The 18,952-nt window shown below is 47.9% G+C and overlaps 1 protein-coding gene across 1 annotated transcript in view; it reads left to right on the top strand.

The window, feature by feature from the left end:
- Positions 1-18,952, top strand: part of LOC146058640 (transient receptor potential cation channel subfamily M member 2-like) — a 561,103-nt gene that overhangs the window by 191,216 nt on the left and 350,935 nt on the right. Inside the window, exons 13-14 of the mRNA XM_083170913.1 lie at positions 6,442-6,646; positions 17,464-17,582. Of these exons, the coding sequence (XP_083027039.1) occupies positions 6,442-6,646; positions 17,464-17,582 (324 nt within the window). The remainder of the gene's footprint in view (positions 1-6,441; positions 6,647-17,463; positions 17,583-18,952) is intronic.

The following is an 18,952-nucleotide window of genomic DNA, read 5'->3' on the forward strand; positions in this document are numbered from 1 at the left end:
TGTACTGAGCATTGTGCTGCTGTTACCTGTGCTGTTGTAGTGTCTCAGTCACGGTAATGTTCTGTGTCCCCTGTATTGTACTAATGTGCGCCCTATGTACAGCGCTGCCCCTGGTAGTACACGGACACCTCCTCTGCTTCCCGACATCCCAGCTGTATTGTAATAATGTGTGCTATATGTACCGCGCTGCCCCTGGTAGTACACGGACACCTCCTCTGCTTCCCTACATCCCAGCTGTATTGTGTACTGAGCATTGTGCTGCTGTTACCTGTGCTGTTGTAGTGTCTCAGTCACGGTAATGTTCTGTGTCCCCTGTATTGTACTAATGTGTGCCCTATGTACGGCGCTGCCCCTGGTAGTACACGGACACCTCCTCTGCTTCCCTACATCCCAGCTGTACTGTGTACTGAGCATTGTGCTGCTGTTACTTGTGCTGTTGTAGTGTCTCAGTCACTGTAATGTTCTGTGTCCCCTGTATTGTACTAATGTGTGCCCCATGTACAGCGCTGCCCCTGGTAGTACGCGGACACCTCCTCTGCTTCCCTACATCCCAGCTGTACTGTGTACTGAGCATTGTGCTGCTGTTACCTGTGCTGTTGTAGTGTCTCAGTCACTGTAATGTTCTGTGTCCTCTGTATTGTACTAATGTGTGCCCTATGTACAGCGCTGCCCCTAGTAGTACACAGACACCTCCTCTGCTTCCCTACATCCGGTATGTATTGTGTACTGAGAATGGTGCTGCTGTTACCTGTGCTGTTGTAGTGTATCAGTCACTGTAATGTTATGTGTCCCCTGTATTGTACTAATGTGTGCTCTATGTACAGCGCTGCCCCTGGTAGTACACGGACACCTCCTCTGCTTCCCTATATCCCAGCTGTATTGTGTACTGAGCATAGTGCTGCTGTTACCTGTGCTGTTGTAGTGTCTCAGTCACTGTAATGTTCTGTGTCCCCTGTATTGTACTAATGTGTGCCCTATGTACAGCGCTGCCCCTGGTAGTACACAGACACCTCCTCTGCTTCCCTACATCCCGTCTGTATTGTGTACTGAGAATGGTGCTGCTGTTACCTGTGCTGTTGTAGTGTGTCAGTCACTGTAATGTTATGTGTCCCCTGTATTGTACTAATGTGTGCTCTATGTACAGCGCTGCCCCTGGTAGTACACGGACACCTCCTCTGCTTCCCTACATCCCAGCTGTATTGTGTACTGAGCATAGTGCTGCTGTTACCTGTGCTGTTGTAGTGTCTCAGTCACTGTAATGTTCTGTGTCCCCTGTATTGTACTAATGTGTGCCCTATGTACAGCGCTGCCCCTGGTAGTACGCGGACACCTCCTCTGCTTCCCTACTTCCCAGCTGTATTGTGTACTGAGCATTGTGCTGCTGTTACCTGTGCTGTTGTAGTGTCTCAGTCACTGTAATGTTCTGTGTCCCCTGTATTGTACTAATGTGTGCACTATGTACAGCGCTGCCCCTGGTGGTACACAGACACCTCCTCTGCTTCCCTACATCCCAGCTGTATTGTGTACTGAGCATTGTGCTGCTGTTACCTGTGCTGTTGTAGTGTCTCAGTCACTGTAATGTTCTGTGTCCCCTGTATTGTACTAATGTGTGCCCTATGTACAGCGATGCCCCTGGTAGTACACAGACACCTCCTCTGCTTCCCTACATCCCAGCTGTATTGTGTACTGAGCATTGTGCTGCTGTTACCTGCGCTGTTGTAGTGTATCAGTCACTGTAATGTTCTGTGTCCCCTGTATTGTACTAATGTGTGCCCTATGTACAGCGCTGCCCCTGGTAGTACACAGACACCTCCTCTGCTTCCCTACATCCCGTCTGTATTGTGTACTGAGAATGGTGCTGCTGTTACCTGTGCTGTTGTAGTGTGTCAGTCACTGTAATGTTATGTGTCCCCTGTATTGTACTAATGTGTGCTCTATGTACAGCGCTGCCCCTGGTAGTACACGGACACCTCCTCTGCTTCCCTACATCCCAGCTGTATTGTGTACTGAGCATAGTGCTGCTGTTACCTGTACTGTTGTAGTGTCTCAGTCACTGTAATGTTCTGTGTCCCCTGTATTGTACTAATGTGTGCCCTATGTACAGCGCTGCCCCTGGTAGTACGTGGACACCTCCTCTGCTTCCCTACTTCCCAGCTGTATTGTGTACTGAGCATTGTGCTGCTGTTACCTGTGCTGTTGTAGTGTCTCAGTCACTGTAATGTTCTGTGTCCCCTGTATTGTACTAATTTGTGCCCTATGTACAGCGCTGCCCCTGGTAGTACACGGACACCTCCTCTGCTTCCCTACATCCTAGGTGTATTGTGTACTGAGCATTGTGCTGCTGTTACCTGTGCTGTTGTAGTGTCTCAGTCACTGTAATGTTCTGTGTCCCCTGTATTGTACTGATGTGTGCCCTATGTATGGCGCTGCCCCTGGTAGTACACGGACACCTCCTCTGCTTCCCTACATCCCAGCTGTATTGTGTACTGAGCATTGTGCTGCTGTTACCTGTGCTGTTGTAGTGTCTCAGTCACTGTAATGTCCTCTATCCCTTGTATTGTACTAATGTGTGCCCTATGTACGGCGCTGCCCCTGGTAGTACACGGACACCTCCTCTGCTTCCCTACATCCCAGCTGTATTGTGTACTGAGCATTGTGCTGCTGTTACCTGTGCTGTTGTAGTGTCTCAGTCACTGTAATGTTCTGTGTCCCCTGTATTGTACTAATGTGTGCCCTATGTACAGCACTGTCCCTGGTAGTACACGGACACCTCCTCTGCTTCCCTACATCCCAGCTGTATTGTGTACTGAGCATTGTGCTGCTGTTACCTGTGCTGTTGTAGTGTCTCAGTCACTGTAATGTCCTCTATCCCTTGTATTGTACTAATGTGTGCCCTACAGTATGTACGGCGCTGCCCCTGGTAGTACACGGACACCTCCTCTGCTTTCCTACATCCCAGCTGTATTGTGTACTGAGCATTGTGCTGCTGTTACCTGTGCTGTTGTAGTGTCTCAGTCACTGTAATGTTCTGTGTCCCCTGTATTGTACTAATGTGTGCCCTATGTACAGCACTGCCCCTGGTAGTACACGGACACCTCCTCTGCTTCCCTACATCCCAGCTGTATTGTGTACTGAGCATTGTGCTGCTGTTACCTGTGCTGTGGTAGTGTCTCAGTCACTGTAATGGTCTGTGTCCCCTGTATTGTACTAATGTGTGCCCTATGAACGGCGCTGCCCCTGGTAGTACACGGACACCTCCTCTGCTTCCCTACATCCCAGCTGTACTGTGTACTGAGCATTGTGCTGTTGTTACCTGTGCTGTTGTAGTGTCTCAGTCACTGTAATGGTCTGTGTCCCCTGTATTGTACTAATGTGTGCCCTATGTACGGCGCTGCCCCTGGTAGTACACAGACACCTCCCCTGCTTCCCTACATCCCAGCTGTACTGTGTACTGAGCATTGTGCTGCTGTTACCTGTGCTGTTGTAGTGTCTCAGTCACTGTAATGTTCTGTGTCCCCTGTATTGTACTAATGTGTGCCCTATGTACAGCGCTGCCCCTGGTAGTACGCGGACACCTCCTCTGCTTCCCTACATCCCAACTGTATTGTGTACTGAGCATTGTGCTGCTGTTACCTGTGCTGTTGTAGTGTCTCAGTCACTGTAATGTTCTCTTTCCCTTGTATTGTACTAATGTGTGCCCTATGTACGGCGCTGCCCCTGGTAGTACACAGACACCTCCCCTGCTTCCCTACATCCCAGCTGTACTGTGTACTGAGCATTGTGCTGCTGTTACCTGTGCTGTTGTAGTGTCTCAGTCACTGTAATGTTATGTGTCCCCTGTATTGTAGTAATGTGTGCCCTATGTACAGCGGTGCCCCTGGTAGTACACAGACACCTCCTCTGCTTCCCTACATCCCAGCTGTATTGTGTACTGAGCATTGTGCTGCTGTTACCTGTGCTGTTGTAGTGTCTCAGTCACTGTAATGTTCTGTGTCCCCTGTATTGTACTAATGTGTGCCCCATGTACAGCGCTGCCCCTGGTAGTACACGGACACCTCCTCTGCTTCCCTACATCCCAGCTGTATTGTGTACTGAGCATTGTGCTGCTGTTACCTGTGCTGTTGTAGTGTCTCAGTCACTGTAATGTTCTGTGTCCTCTGTATTGTACTAATGTGTGCCCTATGTACAGCGCTGCCCCTGGTAGTACACGGACACCTCCTCTGCTTCCCTACATCCCAGCTGTATTGTGTACTGAGCATTGTGCTGCTGTTACCTGTGCTGTTGTAGTGTCTCAGTCACTGTAATGTTCTGTGTCCTCTGTATTGTACTAATGTGTGCCCTATGTACAGCGCTGCCCCTGGTAGTACATGGATACCTCCTCTGCTTCCCTACATCCCAGCTGTATTGTGTACTGAGCCTTGTGCTGCTGTTACCTGTGCTGTTGTAGTGTCTCACTCACTGTAATGTTCTGTGTCCCCTGTATTGTACTAATGTGTGCCCCATGTACAGCGCTGCCCCTGGTAGTACACTGACACCTCCTCTGCTTCCCTACATCCCAGCTGTATTGTGTACTGAGCATTGTGCTGCTGTTACCTGTGCTGTTGTAGTGTCTCAGTCACTGTAATGTTCTGTGTCCCCTGTATTGTACTAATGTGTGCCCCATGTACAGCGCTGCCCCTGGTAGTACACTGACACCTCCTCTGCTTCCCTACATCCCAGCTGTATTGTGTACTGAGCATTGTGCTGCTGTTACCTGTGCTGTTGTAGTGTCTCAGTCACTGTAATGTTCTGTGTCCCCTGTATTGTACTAATGTGTGCCCTATGTACAGGGCTGTCCCTGGTAGTACACGGACACCTCCTCTGCTTCCCTACATCCCAGCTGTATTGTGTACTGAGCATTGTGCTGCTGTTACCTGTGCTGCTGTAGTGTCTCAGTCACTGTAATGTTCTGTGTCCCCTGTATTGTACTAATGTGTGCCCTATGTACAGCGCTGCCCCTGGTAGTACATGGACACCTCCTCTTCTCCCCTACATCCCAGCTGTACTGTGTACTGAGCATTGTGCTGCTGTTACCTGTGCTGTTGTAGTGTCTCAGTCACTGTAATGTTCTGTGTCCCCTGTATTGTACTAATGTGTGCCCTATGTACAGCGCTGCCCCTGGTAGTACACGGACACCTCCTCTGCTTCCCTACATCCCAGCTGTATTGTGTACTGAGCATTGTGCTGCTGTTACCTGTGCTGTGGTAGTGTCTCAGTCACTGTAATGTTCTGTGTCCCCTGTATTGTACTAATGTGTGCCCTATGTGCGGCGCTGCCCCTGGTAGTACACGGACACCTCCTCTGCTTCCCTACATCCCAGCTGTATTGTGTACTGAGCATTGTGCTGCTGTTACCTGTGCTGTTGTAGTGTCTCAGTCACTGTAATGTTCTGTGTCCCCTGTATTGTACTAATGTGTGCCCTATGTACAGCGCTGCCCCTGGTAGTACACGGACACCTCCTCTGCTACCCTACATCCCAGCTGTATTGTGTACTGTGCATTGCGCTGCTGTTACCTGTGCTGTTGTAGTGTCTCAGTCACTGTAATGTTCTGTGTCCCCTGTATTGTACTAATGTGTGCCCTATGTACGGCGCTGCCCCTGGTAGTACACAGACACCTCCTCTGCTTCCCTACATCCCAGCTGTATTGTGTACTGAGCATTGTGCTGCTGTTACCTGTGCTGTTGTAGTGTCTCAGTCACTGTAATGTTCTCTTTCCCTTGTATTGTACTAATGTGTGCCCTATGTATGGCGCTGCCCCTGGTAGTACACGGACACCTCCTCTGCTTCCCTACATCCCAGCTGTATTGTGTACTGAGCATTGTGCTGCTGTTACCTGTGCTGTTGTAGTGTCTCACTCACTGTAATGTTCTGTGTCCCCTGTATTGTACTAATGTGTGCCCTATGTATGGCGCTGCCACTGGTAGTACACGGACACCTCCACTGCTTACCTACATCCCAGCTGTATTGTGTACTGAGCATTGTGCTGCTGTTACCTGTCCTGTTGTAGTGTCTCAGTCACTGTAATGTTCTGTGTCCCCTGTATTGTACTAATGTGTGCCCTATGTACGGCTCTGCCCCTGGTAGTATACGGACACCTCTGCTTCCCTACATCCCAGCTGTATTGTGTACTGAGCATTGTGCTGCTGTTACCTGTGCTGTTGTAGTGTCTCAGTCACTGTAATGTTCTCTTTCCCTTGTATTGTACTAATGTGTGCCCTATGTGCAGCGCTGCAAACCACTTGTAGTGCATTAGAAATAAACTGATTTTCTAATAAATAATCTTGCATCTAATAAGCAGCCCTCAGTCCTCATGGACAAGTGTGGACTTCTCTGCGGCTGAATGATGTTAGATACTGTTATACTGTATTTTCTAATGGGAAATGTCTCTTTCTGTATCACAGACCTAAACCGAACAGCTGCCTGTGGAAATTCCTCGCCTTCTTCAACGCCCCCATAATCAAGTTCTGGTATAATGTAGTGTCCTATGTCGGCTTCCTCTCACTCTTTGGCTACGTCCTGGTAACCGATTTCCAAACTTACCCATCTTGGAGAGAATATCTCCTGTACGTCTGGGTCTTCTCCTTTTTTTGCGAGGAGCTGCGGCAGGTACAATAAAAAAAAAAAAAAAAAAAATATATATATATTATATTCTAGGCATTGCAATACACAGTGTATACATCGGCGTGAGCCAAACTACAGCCCTATGTGTCTGACTGCAGCCTGTGTAACACAGCGCCCCAGTGGATATGTGGACATTGTGGCTACTACAGCCCTATGTGTCTGACTGCAGCCTGTGTAACACAGCGCCCCAGTGGATATGTGGACATTGTGGCTACTACAGCCCTATGGGCCTTATTTTGGTTCATTCTTTCTGACAAAATCCTTCTTAGATGGACAAAACCATGTGCACTGCAGGGGGGCAGATGTAACATGTGCAGAGAGAATTAGATTTGGGTGAGTAATTTTGTTTCTGTGCAGGGAAAATACTGACTGCTTTATTTTTACACTGCAATATATATATCTCACTTTGAAGTAAAACCCCACCCAAATCTAATTCTCTCTGCACATGTTACATCTGCCCCACCTGCAGTGCACATGGTTTTGTCCATCTAAGAAGGATTTTGTCAGAAAGAATGAACCAAAATAAGGCCCTATGGGTGACATTCTATGGGATGCGATTATCGTTTTTTTGCGGTAATTAGACCACAAAATGGCGATATCGCATTTTCCCATTAAATCGTTTATTTAATGGAATGCGCTCAGGGACTGAAATCGCATATTATGTGCGTTAAGGTATGCTGAATAAAAATGCGAGATTAATTCGCATTTTTATCGCATCTAGATGTTTTCCTATACAAAAGTATACAAGTCGCATATTTAATGCTATCCGCATTTGCACATCGCATTTTTTAGGTGACTAATTATCGCACTAATTTCAGACCTGGGTCTGTTAGGCGAATTAGCCAGAACCCTGCACAGATCGCAATGTTCTGTGCAGGGTTCTGCTGTCAAAAATAAAATAAAGGGTTAAAAAACAAAAAAAACGAGCGCGGGGTCCCCCGCCCGAGTATAACCAGCCCCGGGCTCACTGAGCCGGTGCTGGTGACATAAAATCAGGGTCCCCGACAAATAGGGGTCCCCTTGATTTTATGAAACCAGCACCAGACTCAAGGTCCGGCGCTGGTTCCCAAAATACGGGGGACGAAGTGACTAGGGGTCCCCCGTATTTTAAGAACCAGCACCGGACACAACCAGCCAGCAGGGTAAAGCCACAGCCGGGGGAAACTTATTATATAAGCTCCCGCGGCCAAAGCATTAACCCCCTGGCTGGTCAGCATGGGCAGGGGTCCTGGGGAAGTGGGGACCCCCCCAATGAAGGGGTCCCCCCCCTCCAGGACTTACCAGCCCATGCTGATAGTCCGGGGCTGTCCCCGATGCCCCTGGCCGGTGGGCATCGGGCTGATGATTTGTGTAAAAAAAGAATTAAAACTATTGTTTTACACTGGCGAACTATGAGTCCCAGCAAGCCTACCCCGCATGCTCGGACTTAGGGAACCACAAGTCCCAGCATGCGGGGCATTAAAGGGCCCGCTGGCACTTGTAGTTCTGCAGTGAAAAAAATAGTGCACAAAATCACACTGACACCCTGTAAAATAAAACTTTAATACACACAAAACACACACACACTGATACTTACCTACCTTGAGCCCGTAGGTTGGTCCCTGGATCCTGGGTCCGTCCTCCGGGGCTCCAGGGCAGAAGAGTCCGGTTCCGGGGCCTTGGTCCTGGTTCCGGGGCTGGTCCTGGGGTTCCGGGGCTCCTGGCCTGCAGAATCCGGGGTCCGGGATCCGAGGTAGTCCAGAGGGGTACCTAAGGAAGCAAATCCAACTTACCTGGTCCCCGGCGGCGACCTCGGACTCCTCACCGGTGACTGCGCTTCTCCCATCTGCTACCCGGCTTGCAGGACTTTGACCGGCGCTGAGATGTTTCCTCCTCGGCGTCTCTGGACAGAATGATTTCTTGGCCAATCAGGAGCCGAGAAAGTCGGCTCCCGATTGGCCAGAAATCATTCTAACTAGAGACGCCGAGGAGGAAACATCTCTGCTCTAGATGCGCTGAGATGTTACTTCCTCGGCATCTCTAGTTAGAATGATTTCTGGCCAATCAGGAGTCGACTTTCTCGGCTCCTGATTGGCCAAGAAATCATTCTGTCCAGAGACGCCGAGGAGGAAACATCTCAGCGCCGGTCAAAGTCCTGCAAGCCGGGTAGCAGATGGGAGAAGCGCAGTCACCGGTGAGGAGTCCGAGGTCGCCGCCGGGGACCAGGTAAGTTGGATTTGCTTCCTTAGGTACCCCTCTGGACTACCTTGGATCCCGGACCCCGGATTCTGCAGGCCAGGAGCCCCGGAACCCCAGGACCAGCCCCGGAACCAGGACCAAGGCCCCGGAACCGGACTCTTCTGCCCTGGGGCCCCGGAGGACGGACCCAGGATCCAGGGACCGACCTACGGGCTCAAGGTAGGTAAGTATCAGTGTGTGTGTGTTTTGTGTGTATTAAAGTTTTATTTTACAGGGTGTCAGTGTGATTTTGTGCACTATTTTTTTCACTGCAGAACTACAAGTGCCAGCGGGCCCTTTAATGCCCCGCATGCTGGGACTTGTGGTTCCCCAAGTCCCAGCATGCGGGGTAGGCTTGCTGGGACTCACAGTTCGCCAGTGTAAAACAATAGTTTTAATTCTTTTTTTTTACACAAATCATCAGCCCGATGCCCACCGGCCAGAGGCATCGGGGACAGCCCCGGACTATCAGCATGGGCTGGTAAGTCCTGGAGGGGGGGGACCCCTTCATTGGGGGGGTCCCCACTTCCCCAGGACCCCTGCCCATGCTGACCAGCCAGGCGGTTAATGCTTTGGCCGCGGGAGCTTATATAATAAGTTTCCCCCGGCTGTGGCATTACCCTGCTGGCTGGTTGTGTCCGGTGCTGGTTCTTAAAATACGGGGGACCCCTAGTCACTTTGTCCCCCGTATTTTGGGAACCAGCGCCGGACCTTGAGTCTGGTGCTGGTTTCATGAAATCAAGGGGACCCCTATTTGTCGGGGACCATGATTTTATGTCACCAGCACCGGCTCAGTGAGCCCGGGGCTGGTTATACTCGGGCGGGGGACCCCGCGCTCGTTTTTTTTTTACACTTTGCGCTGTCCTGCAAATGTGCGATTTTCAGACATGAAAATCGCACATTTTCAGGACTAAATACAGCGCACCACTTCGCTGCAAATCGCCCCTCTTCGCACTTTTCAGCCTCCAATGCGCATCACATTAAATATGCGCATTTTGACTGAAAAATGCGAATTTAAAATAGGCGATTTGCGGCGATGTGGTGCGCAAATAAAACATTCGCTTTTTGCGCAAAGCATAGAATCTCACCCTATGTGTCTGACTGCAGCCTGTATAACACAGCGCCCCAGCGTGGACATTGTGGGTACTACAGGAGGCCTGCTGCACCGTCATAGAAATAATAATGGCAGAACCATTTCTATGACACATGGAGCAAAAAGGAATTATAGAAAATAGGTGTCAGTATAAAGTGCCATATAGTCCAAGACCCATAAATGCAAAACACAGAGGGGTTATTGTCCAAAGAAGACAAAAGAGAATGGCTAAATTATCCCTAAGGATGTAACAGTGTAATGTGGGCTAGGTCACATGAGGGAGATTGCTAGACTAATGATTGAGATAGGGAGATTGCTGCTATGTCAGGGAGTCTCCTGCAGAATGTAGGAGGAGAGTTAACTATGATGTAACAGTGTAATGTGGGCTAGGTGACATGAGGGAGATGCTAGACCAATGAGGGAAAGAGGGAGATTGCTGCTATGTCATGGAGTCTCCTGCAGAATGTAGGAGGGGAGGTAACTATGATGTAACAATGTAATGTGGGCTAGGTGACATGAGGGAGATTGCTAGACAAATGAGGGAGAGAGGGAGATTGCTGCTATGTCAGGGAGTCTCCTGCAGAATGCAGGAGGGGAGGTAACTATGATGTAACAGTGTAATGGGGGCTAGGTGACATGAGGGAGATTGCTAGACTAATGAGGGAGAGAGGGAGATTGCTGCTATGTCAGGGAGTCTCCTGCAGAATGCAGGAGGGGAGGTAACTATGATGTAACAGTGTAATGTGGGCTAGGTGACATGAGGTAGATTGCTAGACTAATGAGGGAAAGAGGGAGATTGCTCTTATTTCAGGGAGTCTCCTGCAGAATGCAGGAGGGGAGGTAACTATGATGTAACAGTGTAATGTGGGCTAGGTGACATGAGGGAGATTGCTAGACTAATGAGGGAGAGAGAGAGATTGCTGCTTCGTCATGGAGTCTCCTGCAGAATGCAGGAGGAAAGGTAACTATGATGTAATGGTGTAATGTGGGCTAGGTGACATGAGGGAGATTAGTAGACCAATGAGGGAGAGAGGGAGATTGCTAGACTAATAAGGGAGAGAGAGGGAGATTGCTGCTATGTCAGGGAGTCTCCTGCAGAATGCTGGAGGGGAGGTAACTATGATGTAACAGTGTAATGTGGGCTAGGTGACATGAGGGAGATTGCTAGACTAATGAGGGAGAGAGATAGATTGCTGCTATGTCATGGAGTCTCCTGCAGAATGCAGGAGGGGAGGTAACTATGATGTAATGGTGTAATGTGGGCTAGGTGACATGAGGGAGATTGCTAGACCAATGAGGGAAAGAGGGAGATTGCTAGACTAATAAGGGAGAGAGAGGGAGATTGCTGCTATGTTAGGGAGTCCCCTGCAGAATGCAGGAGGGGAGGTAACTATGGTGTAACAGTGTAATGTGGGCTAGGTGACATGAGGGAAATTGCTAGACTAATAAGGGAGAGAGGGAGATTGCTGCTATGTTAGGGAGTCTCCTGCAGAATGCAGTTGGGGAGGTAGCTATGGTGTAACAGTGTAATGTGGGCTAGGTGACATGAGGGAGATTGCTAGACTAATGAGGGAGAGAGGGAAATTGCTGCTATGTTAGGGAGTCCCCTGCAGAATGCAGGAGGGGAGGTAACTATGGTGTAACAGTGTAATGTGGGCTAGGTGACATGAGGGAGATTGCTAGACTAATGAGGGAGATTGCTGCTATGTTAGGGAGTCCCCTGCAGAATGCAGGAGGGGAGGTAACTATGATGTTACAGTGTAATGTGGGCTAGGTGACATGAGGGAGATTGCTAGACTAATAAGGGAGAGAGGGAGATTGCTGCTATGTCAGGGAGTCTCCTGCAGAATGCAGGATGGGAGGTAACTCTAGTGTAAGTGTAATGTGGGCTAGGTGACATGAGGGAGATTGCTAGACTAATAAGGGAGAGAGGGAGATTGTGTTGCATGATGTATAAAAGGGGTATATGATGTGCTACAATACATTCAAAGACACACCCCCTTTTGAGTGACCACACCCCCTATTTCTGGAGTGTGGTCCTTGATTATCTGCTGGAAGTTTTAAGTGAAATAATTGCCCACCCGTCTTACATGATGTTCCTGTCCATCTGCCTTTCTATGCAGTACTAAAGGGATGTACACACTGAGAAATTTTGGCAGGAGATTTTGACTAGATCTCTACCAATCATGTTCCTATCTGCCTGTCTCTCTGTTCCTTTCCAGCTATCTCTCTATCATGTTCCTATCTGCCTGTCTCTCTATTCCTCTCCAGCTGTCTCTCTATCATGTTCCTCTCTGCCTGTCTCTCTATTCCTCTCCAGCTGTCTCTCTATATTGTTCCTCTCTGTTTGTCTCTGTTCCTCTCCAGCTGTCTCTCTATCATGTTCCTCTCTGCCTGTCTCTCTGTTCCTCTCCAGCTGTCTCTCTATCATGTTCCTCTCTGCCTTTCTCTCTGTTCCTCTCCAGTTGTCTGTATCATGTTCCTCTCTGCCCGTCTCTTTTTATCCTGTTCCTTTCTACTTTTCTCTATTTATCCTGTTCCTATTTCCCTGACTCTCCCTCTCTCTCTATCTCATTCTCGTTCTCTCTCTCTCGTTCTCTCTCTCTCTCCTTGTTCTCTCTCTCATTTTTCTCTCTCTCCTTGCGCTCTCTCTCTCTCTCTCCTTGTTCGCTCTCTCTCTCTCCTTGTTCTTTCTCTCTCTTTGTTTTCTCTCTCTCTCTCTCCTTGTTCTCTCTCTCTCCTTGATCTCTCTCTCCTTGTACTCTCTCTCTCTCTATCTCCTTGTTCTCTCTCTCTCCTTGTACTCTCTCTCTCTCTCTCCTTGTTCGCTCTCTCTCTCTCCTTGTTCTCTCTCTCTCTCTCTCCTTGTTTTCTCTCTCTCTCTCCTAGTTTTCTCTCTCTCTCCTTGTTCTCTTTCTCTCTCTCTCCTTGTTATCTCTCTCCTTGTTCTCTCTCTCTCTCCTTGTTCTCTCTCTCTCTCCTTGTTCTTTCTCTTTCTCTCTCTCTCCTTGTTCTCTTTCTCTCTCTATCCTTGTTCTCTCTCTCCTTGTTCTCTCTCTCTCTCTCTCTCTCCTTGTTCGCTCTCTCTCTCCTTGTTCTCTCTCTCTCTCTCCTTGTTTTCTCTCTCTCTCTCCTTGTTTTCTCTCTCTCTCCTTGTTCTCTTTCTCTCTCTCTCTCTCCTTGTTCTCTCTCTCTCTCCTTGTTTTCTCTCTCTCTCTCTCCTTGTTCTCTTTCTCTCTCTCTCCTTGTTCTCTCTTTCTCCTTGTTCTCTCTCTCTCTCTCATTGTTCTCTCTCTCTCCTTGTACTATCTCTCTCTCTCTCCTTGATCTCTCTCTCCTTGTTTTCTATCTCTCTATCCTTGTTCTCTCTCTCTCCTTGTTTTCTCTCTGTCTCTCTCTCCTTGTTTTCTCTCTGTCTCTCTCTCCTTGTTCTCTCTCTCCTTGTTCTCTCTCTCTCTCCTTGTTCTCTCTCTCTCTCTCCTTGTTCTCTCGCTCTCCTTGTTCTCTCTCTCTCCTTGTTCTCTCTCTCTCCTTGTTCTCTCTCTTTCGCTCTCTCTCTCCCCTTGTTCTCTCTCTCTCTCTCTCCTTGTTCTCTCTCTCTCTCTCCTTGTTCGCTCTCTCTCTCCCCCTTGTTCTCTCTCTCTCCTTGTTCTCTCTCTCTCTCCTTGATCTCTCTCTCCTTGTACTCTCTCTCTCTCTCCTTGTACTCTCTCTCTCTCTCCTTGTTCTCTCTCTCTCTCCTTGTACTCTCTCTCTCCTTGTACTCTGTATCTCTCTCTCTCCTTGTACTCTCTCTCTCCTTGTACTCTCTATCTCTCCTTGTACTCTCTCTCTCTCTCCTTGTACTCTCTATCTCTCTCTCCTTGTTCTCTCTATCTCTCTCTCCTTGTACTCTCTCTCTCTCTCTCTCTCCTTGTACTCTCTCTCTCCTTGTTCTCTTTCTCTCTCTCCTTGTTCTCTCTTTCTCCTTGTTCTCTCTCTCTCTCTCATTGTTCTCTCTCTCTCCTTGTACTATCTCTCTCTCTCTCCTTGATCTCTCTCTCCTTGTTTTCTATCTCTCTATCCTTGTTCTCTCTCTCTCCTTGTTTTCTCTCTGTCTCTCTCTCCTTGTTTTCTCTCTGTCTCTCTCTCCTTGTTCTCTCTCTCCTTGTTCTCTCTCTCTCTCCTTGTTCTCTCTCTCTCTCTCCTTGTTCTCTCGCTCTCCTTGTTCTCTCTCTCTCCTTGTTCTCTCTCTCTCCTTGTTCTCTCTCTTTCGCTCTCTCTCTCCCCTTGTTCTCTCTCTCTCTCTCTCCTTGTTCTCTCTCTCTCTCTCCTTGTTCGCTCTCTCTCTCCCCCTTGTTCTCTCTCTCTCCTTGTTCTCTCTCTCTCTCCTTGATCTCTCTCTCCTTGTACTCTCTCTCTCTCTCCTTGTACTCTCTCTCTCTCTCCTTGTTCTCTCTCTCTCTCCTTGTACTCTCTCTCTCCTTGTACTCTGTATCTCTCTCTCTCCTTGTACTCTCTCTCTCCTTGTACTCTCTATCTCTCCTTGTACTCTCTCTCTCTCTCCTTGTACTCTCTATCTCTCTCTCCTTGTTCTCTCTATCTCTCTCTCCTTGTACTCTCTCTCTCTCTCTCTCTCCTTGTACTCTCTCTCTCCTTGCTCTCTCTCTCTCCTTGTTCTCTCTCTCTCCTTGTTATCTCTCTCTCCTTGTTCTCACTCTCTCTCTCTCCTTGTACTCTCTCTTTCTCCTTGTACTCTCTCTCTCCTTGTACTCTCTCTCTCCTTGTTCTCTCTCTCTCTCCTTGTACTCTCTCTCTCTCTCTCTCTCTCTCCTTGTTCTCTCTATCTCTCTCTCCTTGTACTCTCTCTCCTTGTTCTCTCTCTCTATCTCTCTCTCCTTGTTCTCTCTCTCTCCTTGTACTCTCTCTCTCTCCTTGTTCTCTCTATCTCTCTCTCCTTGTACTCTCTCTCCTTGTTCTCTCTCTCTATCTCTCTCTCCTTGTACTCTCTCTCTCCTTGTTCTCTCTCTCTCCTTGTTCTCTCTCTCTCTCTCCTTGTACTCTCTCTCCTTGTACTCTCTCTCTCCTTGTTCTCTCTTTCTCTCTCCTTGTTCTCTCTCTCTCTCCTTGTTCTCTCTCTCTCTCCTTGTTTTCTCTCTCTCTCTCTCTCTCTCCTTGTTTTTCTCTCTCTCTCCTTGTTCTATTTCTCTCTCTCCTTGTTCTCTCTCTCCTTGTACTCTCCCTTTCTCTCCTTGTTCTCTTTCTCTCTCTCTCCTTGTATTCTCTATCTCTCTCTCCTTATTCTCTCTCTCTCCTTGTTCTCTCTCTCTCTCCTTGTTCTCTCTCTCTCCTTGTTCTCTCTCTCTCTGTCCTTGCTCTCTCTCTCTCTCCTTGTTCTCTCTCTCTCTTTGTTTTCTCTCTCTCTCTCTACCTCTCCTTGTTTTTACTCTCTCTCTCCTTGTTCTCTCTCTCCTTGTTCTCTCTCTCTCTCCTTGTTCTCTCTCTCTCTTTGTTTTCTCTCTCTCTCTCTCCTTGTTTTCTCTCTCTCTACTTGTTCTCTCTCTCTTTGTTTTCTCTCTCTCTCTCTCCTTGTTTTCTCTCTCTCTACTTGTTCTCTCTCTTTCGCTCTCTCTCTCTCCTTGTTCTCTCTCTGCTTTTTCTCTCTCTCTCTCTCTCCCCTCTGTTCTCTCTCTCTCTCCTTGTACTCTCTCTCTCTCCTTGTACTCTCTCTCTCCTTGTACTCTCTCTCTCTCTCTCCTTGTACTCTCTCTCTCCTTGTACTCTCTCTCTCTCTCCTTGTTATCTCTATCTCTCTCTCTCTCCTTGTACTCTCTCTCTCTCTCTCTCCTTGTTCTCTCTCTCTCTCTCTCTCTCTCTCCTTGTTCTCTCATTCGGGCCTGTTAATCATCAAGTATTCACCTTGCAGTGAGTGGTGGATTCTTGTCAACAGAGATATTTATCACTTCTCCAGTGAGTGGATGCCGGCCCAGAACTGCATTGTGCCAGAGATCAGTAACACTGATTGTTACCTACCTTCCTTTGCCAGCTTATACGCATGTCTGACCGTTTGGGCACAGCTGCTAGGCACGCAGTGAGAAGGTGGTGGAGGATCCACTGAGATATCTCTTTGCAATCCCTGACCACCATCTACATAAAACATGCAAAAAGAAGCATTTTCTCTCTCCTTGTTCTCTCTCTCTCTCCTTGTTCTCTCTCTCTCTCCTTGTTTTCTCTCTCTCTCTCTCTCTCTCCTTGTTTTTCTCTCTCTCTCCTTGTTCTATTTCTCTCTCTCCTTGTTCTCTCTCTCCTTGTACTCTCCCTTTCTCTCCTTGTTCTCTTTCTCTCTCTCTCCTTGTATTCTCTATCTCTCTCTCCTTATTCTCTCTCTCTCCTTGTTCTCTCTCTCTCTCCTTGTTCTCTCTCTCTCCTTGTTCTCTCTCTCTCTGTCCTTGCTCTCTCTCTCTCCTTGTTCTCTCTCTCTCTTTGTTTTCTCTCTCTCTCTCTACCTCTCTTTGTTTTTACTCTCTCTCTCCTTGTTCTCTCTCTCCTTGTTCTCTCTCTCTCTCCTTGTTCTCTCTCTCTCTTTGTTTTCTCTCTCTCTCTCCTTGTTTTCTCTCTCTCTACTTGTTCTCTCTCTCTCTTTGTTTTCTCTCTCTCTCTCTCCTTGTTTTCTCTCTCTCTACTTGTTCTCTCTCTTTCGCTCTCTCTCTCTCCTTGTTCTCTCTCTGCTTTTTCTCTCTCTCTCTCTCTCCCCTCTGTTCTCTCTCTCTCTCCTTGTTCTCTCTCTCTATCTCCTTGATGTCTCTCTCTCCTTGTACTCTCTCTCTCTCTCTCCTTGTACTCTCTCTCTCCTTGTACTCTCTCTCTCTCTCCTTGTTATCTCTATCTCTCTCTCTCTCCTTGTACTCTCTCTCTCCTTGTTCTCTCTCTCTCTCTCTCTCCTTGTTCTCTCTCTCTCTCCTTGTTCTCTCATTCGGGCCTGTTAATCATCAAGTATTCACCTTGCAGTGAGTGGTGGATTCTTGTCAACAGAGATATTTATCACTTCTCCAGTGAGTGGATGCCGGCCCAGAACTGCATTGTGCCAGAGATCAGTAACACTGATTGTTACCTACCTTCCTTTGCCAGCTTATACGCATGTCTGACCTGTTGGGCACAGCTGCTAGGCACGCAGTGAGAAGGTGGTGGAGGATCCACTGAGATATCTCTTTGCAATCCCTGACCACCATCTACATAAAACATGCAAAAAGAAGCATTTTGCATATTTAATGGGCCCATAAGAGATGATCTGTTATCCAGTTCTTGCTGTCAACCTCCCTATTTATACTATTCCTCTATCCCAGTTTCTCTAATTTTCCTAATCATCACATCTGTCTCTAATGTTATAATGTGCTTCTCCACCTGCTTATCTGCAGACTCTGCCTATTTTTAATGTCTTCCTGATGTCTTCATTCTTTAATACAGCTAAATTGAGTTTTTATTTCGCTGACAGTCAGGATTTCTTTTCTTGTAGTTATTTTATGACCCGGACCAGCGTGGGCTTCAAATCTTAATTGTCCAGTACATCACTGAGTTCTGGAACCAGGTGGACACATCTGCATTGTTGTTATTTTTTGTGGGATTCATCTGCAGGTGAGATATATTTTATATTTAGAGGATACACTAAATCTCCAGGTGGATGAGGGGATGGTCTGGCTTTGGTTAAAGATCATCTGGATGAAGGTGTAGATGGTCTAGATCAGGGCTGGGCAATAGCGGCCCTCCAGATGTTGATGAACTACACACCCCAGCATGCCTTGCATCAATTTCAGCATGGCCACATAGCAAAACTAATGCAAAACATCCTGGGATGTGTAGTTCATCAACAGCTGGAGGGCCACTGTTGCCCAGCCCTGGTCTAGATGGAGGTTGGTTGAGGGTGAGATAGTCTGGGTAGAAGTGGAGATGGTCATGCTCTTCGTAGAGGTGATCTGGATGGAGGTGGAGATGGTCTGGGTGGAGATGGCCTTGATAAAAGTGGAGATGGACTGAATGAAGGTGAAGATGGTCTGGGTGGATTTGGAAATCTGGGTAGAAGTGTAGATGTTTGGATGGAGATGTATTGGCAAAAGTGGAGATGGCTGTAGGGGGAGAAGGTCTGGATGGAAATAAGGATGGTGTGGCTCTTGATGGAGATGGTCTGGATGAATTTAGTGATAGCCTAGGTGGAAGTGAAGATAGTCTGTCTCTAGGTGGAGATGGTCTAGGTGGATGTGGAAATGGTTGAGGTGGAGGTGGAAATGGTTCAGGTGGAAGTGGAGATGGTCAAGGAGGAGTGGTCTGGTTCTGTTAGAGATCTGAATTGAGTTAAAGGTCATCTGGGTGGTGGTCGAGATGATCTGGATGGAAGTGGAGATGATCAGGATAGGGGTGGACATGGAAATGATCTAGGTGGAAAAGTGGATGGTCTCATTCTAAATGGAGATGGTCTGGATTAAATGGATGGTGATCAGGCTCTAGCTGGAAAGATTCTTGATATAATTGAATATGGTTTTGTTTGAAATAAATATTGAATTTTGGTGCAGATGGTTTGGATGGAGGTGGAGATGGCCTGGTTGTAGGTGGAGATGGTCTAGATCAGGCTTGTCCAAACTGCGGCCCTCCAGCTGTTGTGAAACTACAAGTCCCATCATGCCTTGCCACAGTTCTGCTATTAGGTAATGCTAAAACTATGGCAAGGCATGCTGGGATCTGTAGTTTCACAACAGCTGGAGGGCCGCAGGTTGGACATGCCTGGTCTAGATGAAGGTTGAGATGGCCTTTGTTGAAGTGGTTATGGTCTGGCAGTAGGGAATGATGGTCTGGATGGAGCTGGAAGTGGATATGGTGTGGCTTCAGGTGGAGATGGTCTATGTGGAGTTGGAGATGGTCTCACTCTGGGTTGAGATTAACTGAATGAAGGTGGAGATGGTCGGGAACTAGATGGATTGAAATGAAGATTGACTCTACAGTATGTGAAGATG

The sequence above is a fragment of the Crinia signifera genome, chromosome 2 (assembly GCF_055691185.1).
Source record: "Crinia signifera chromosome 2, ASM5569118v1, whole genome shotgun sequence".
In the NCBI taxonomy this organism is placed as follows: Eukaryota; Metazoa; Chordata; class Amphibia; order Anura; family Myobatrachidae; genus Crinia; species Crinia signifera.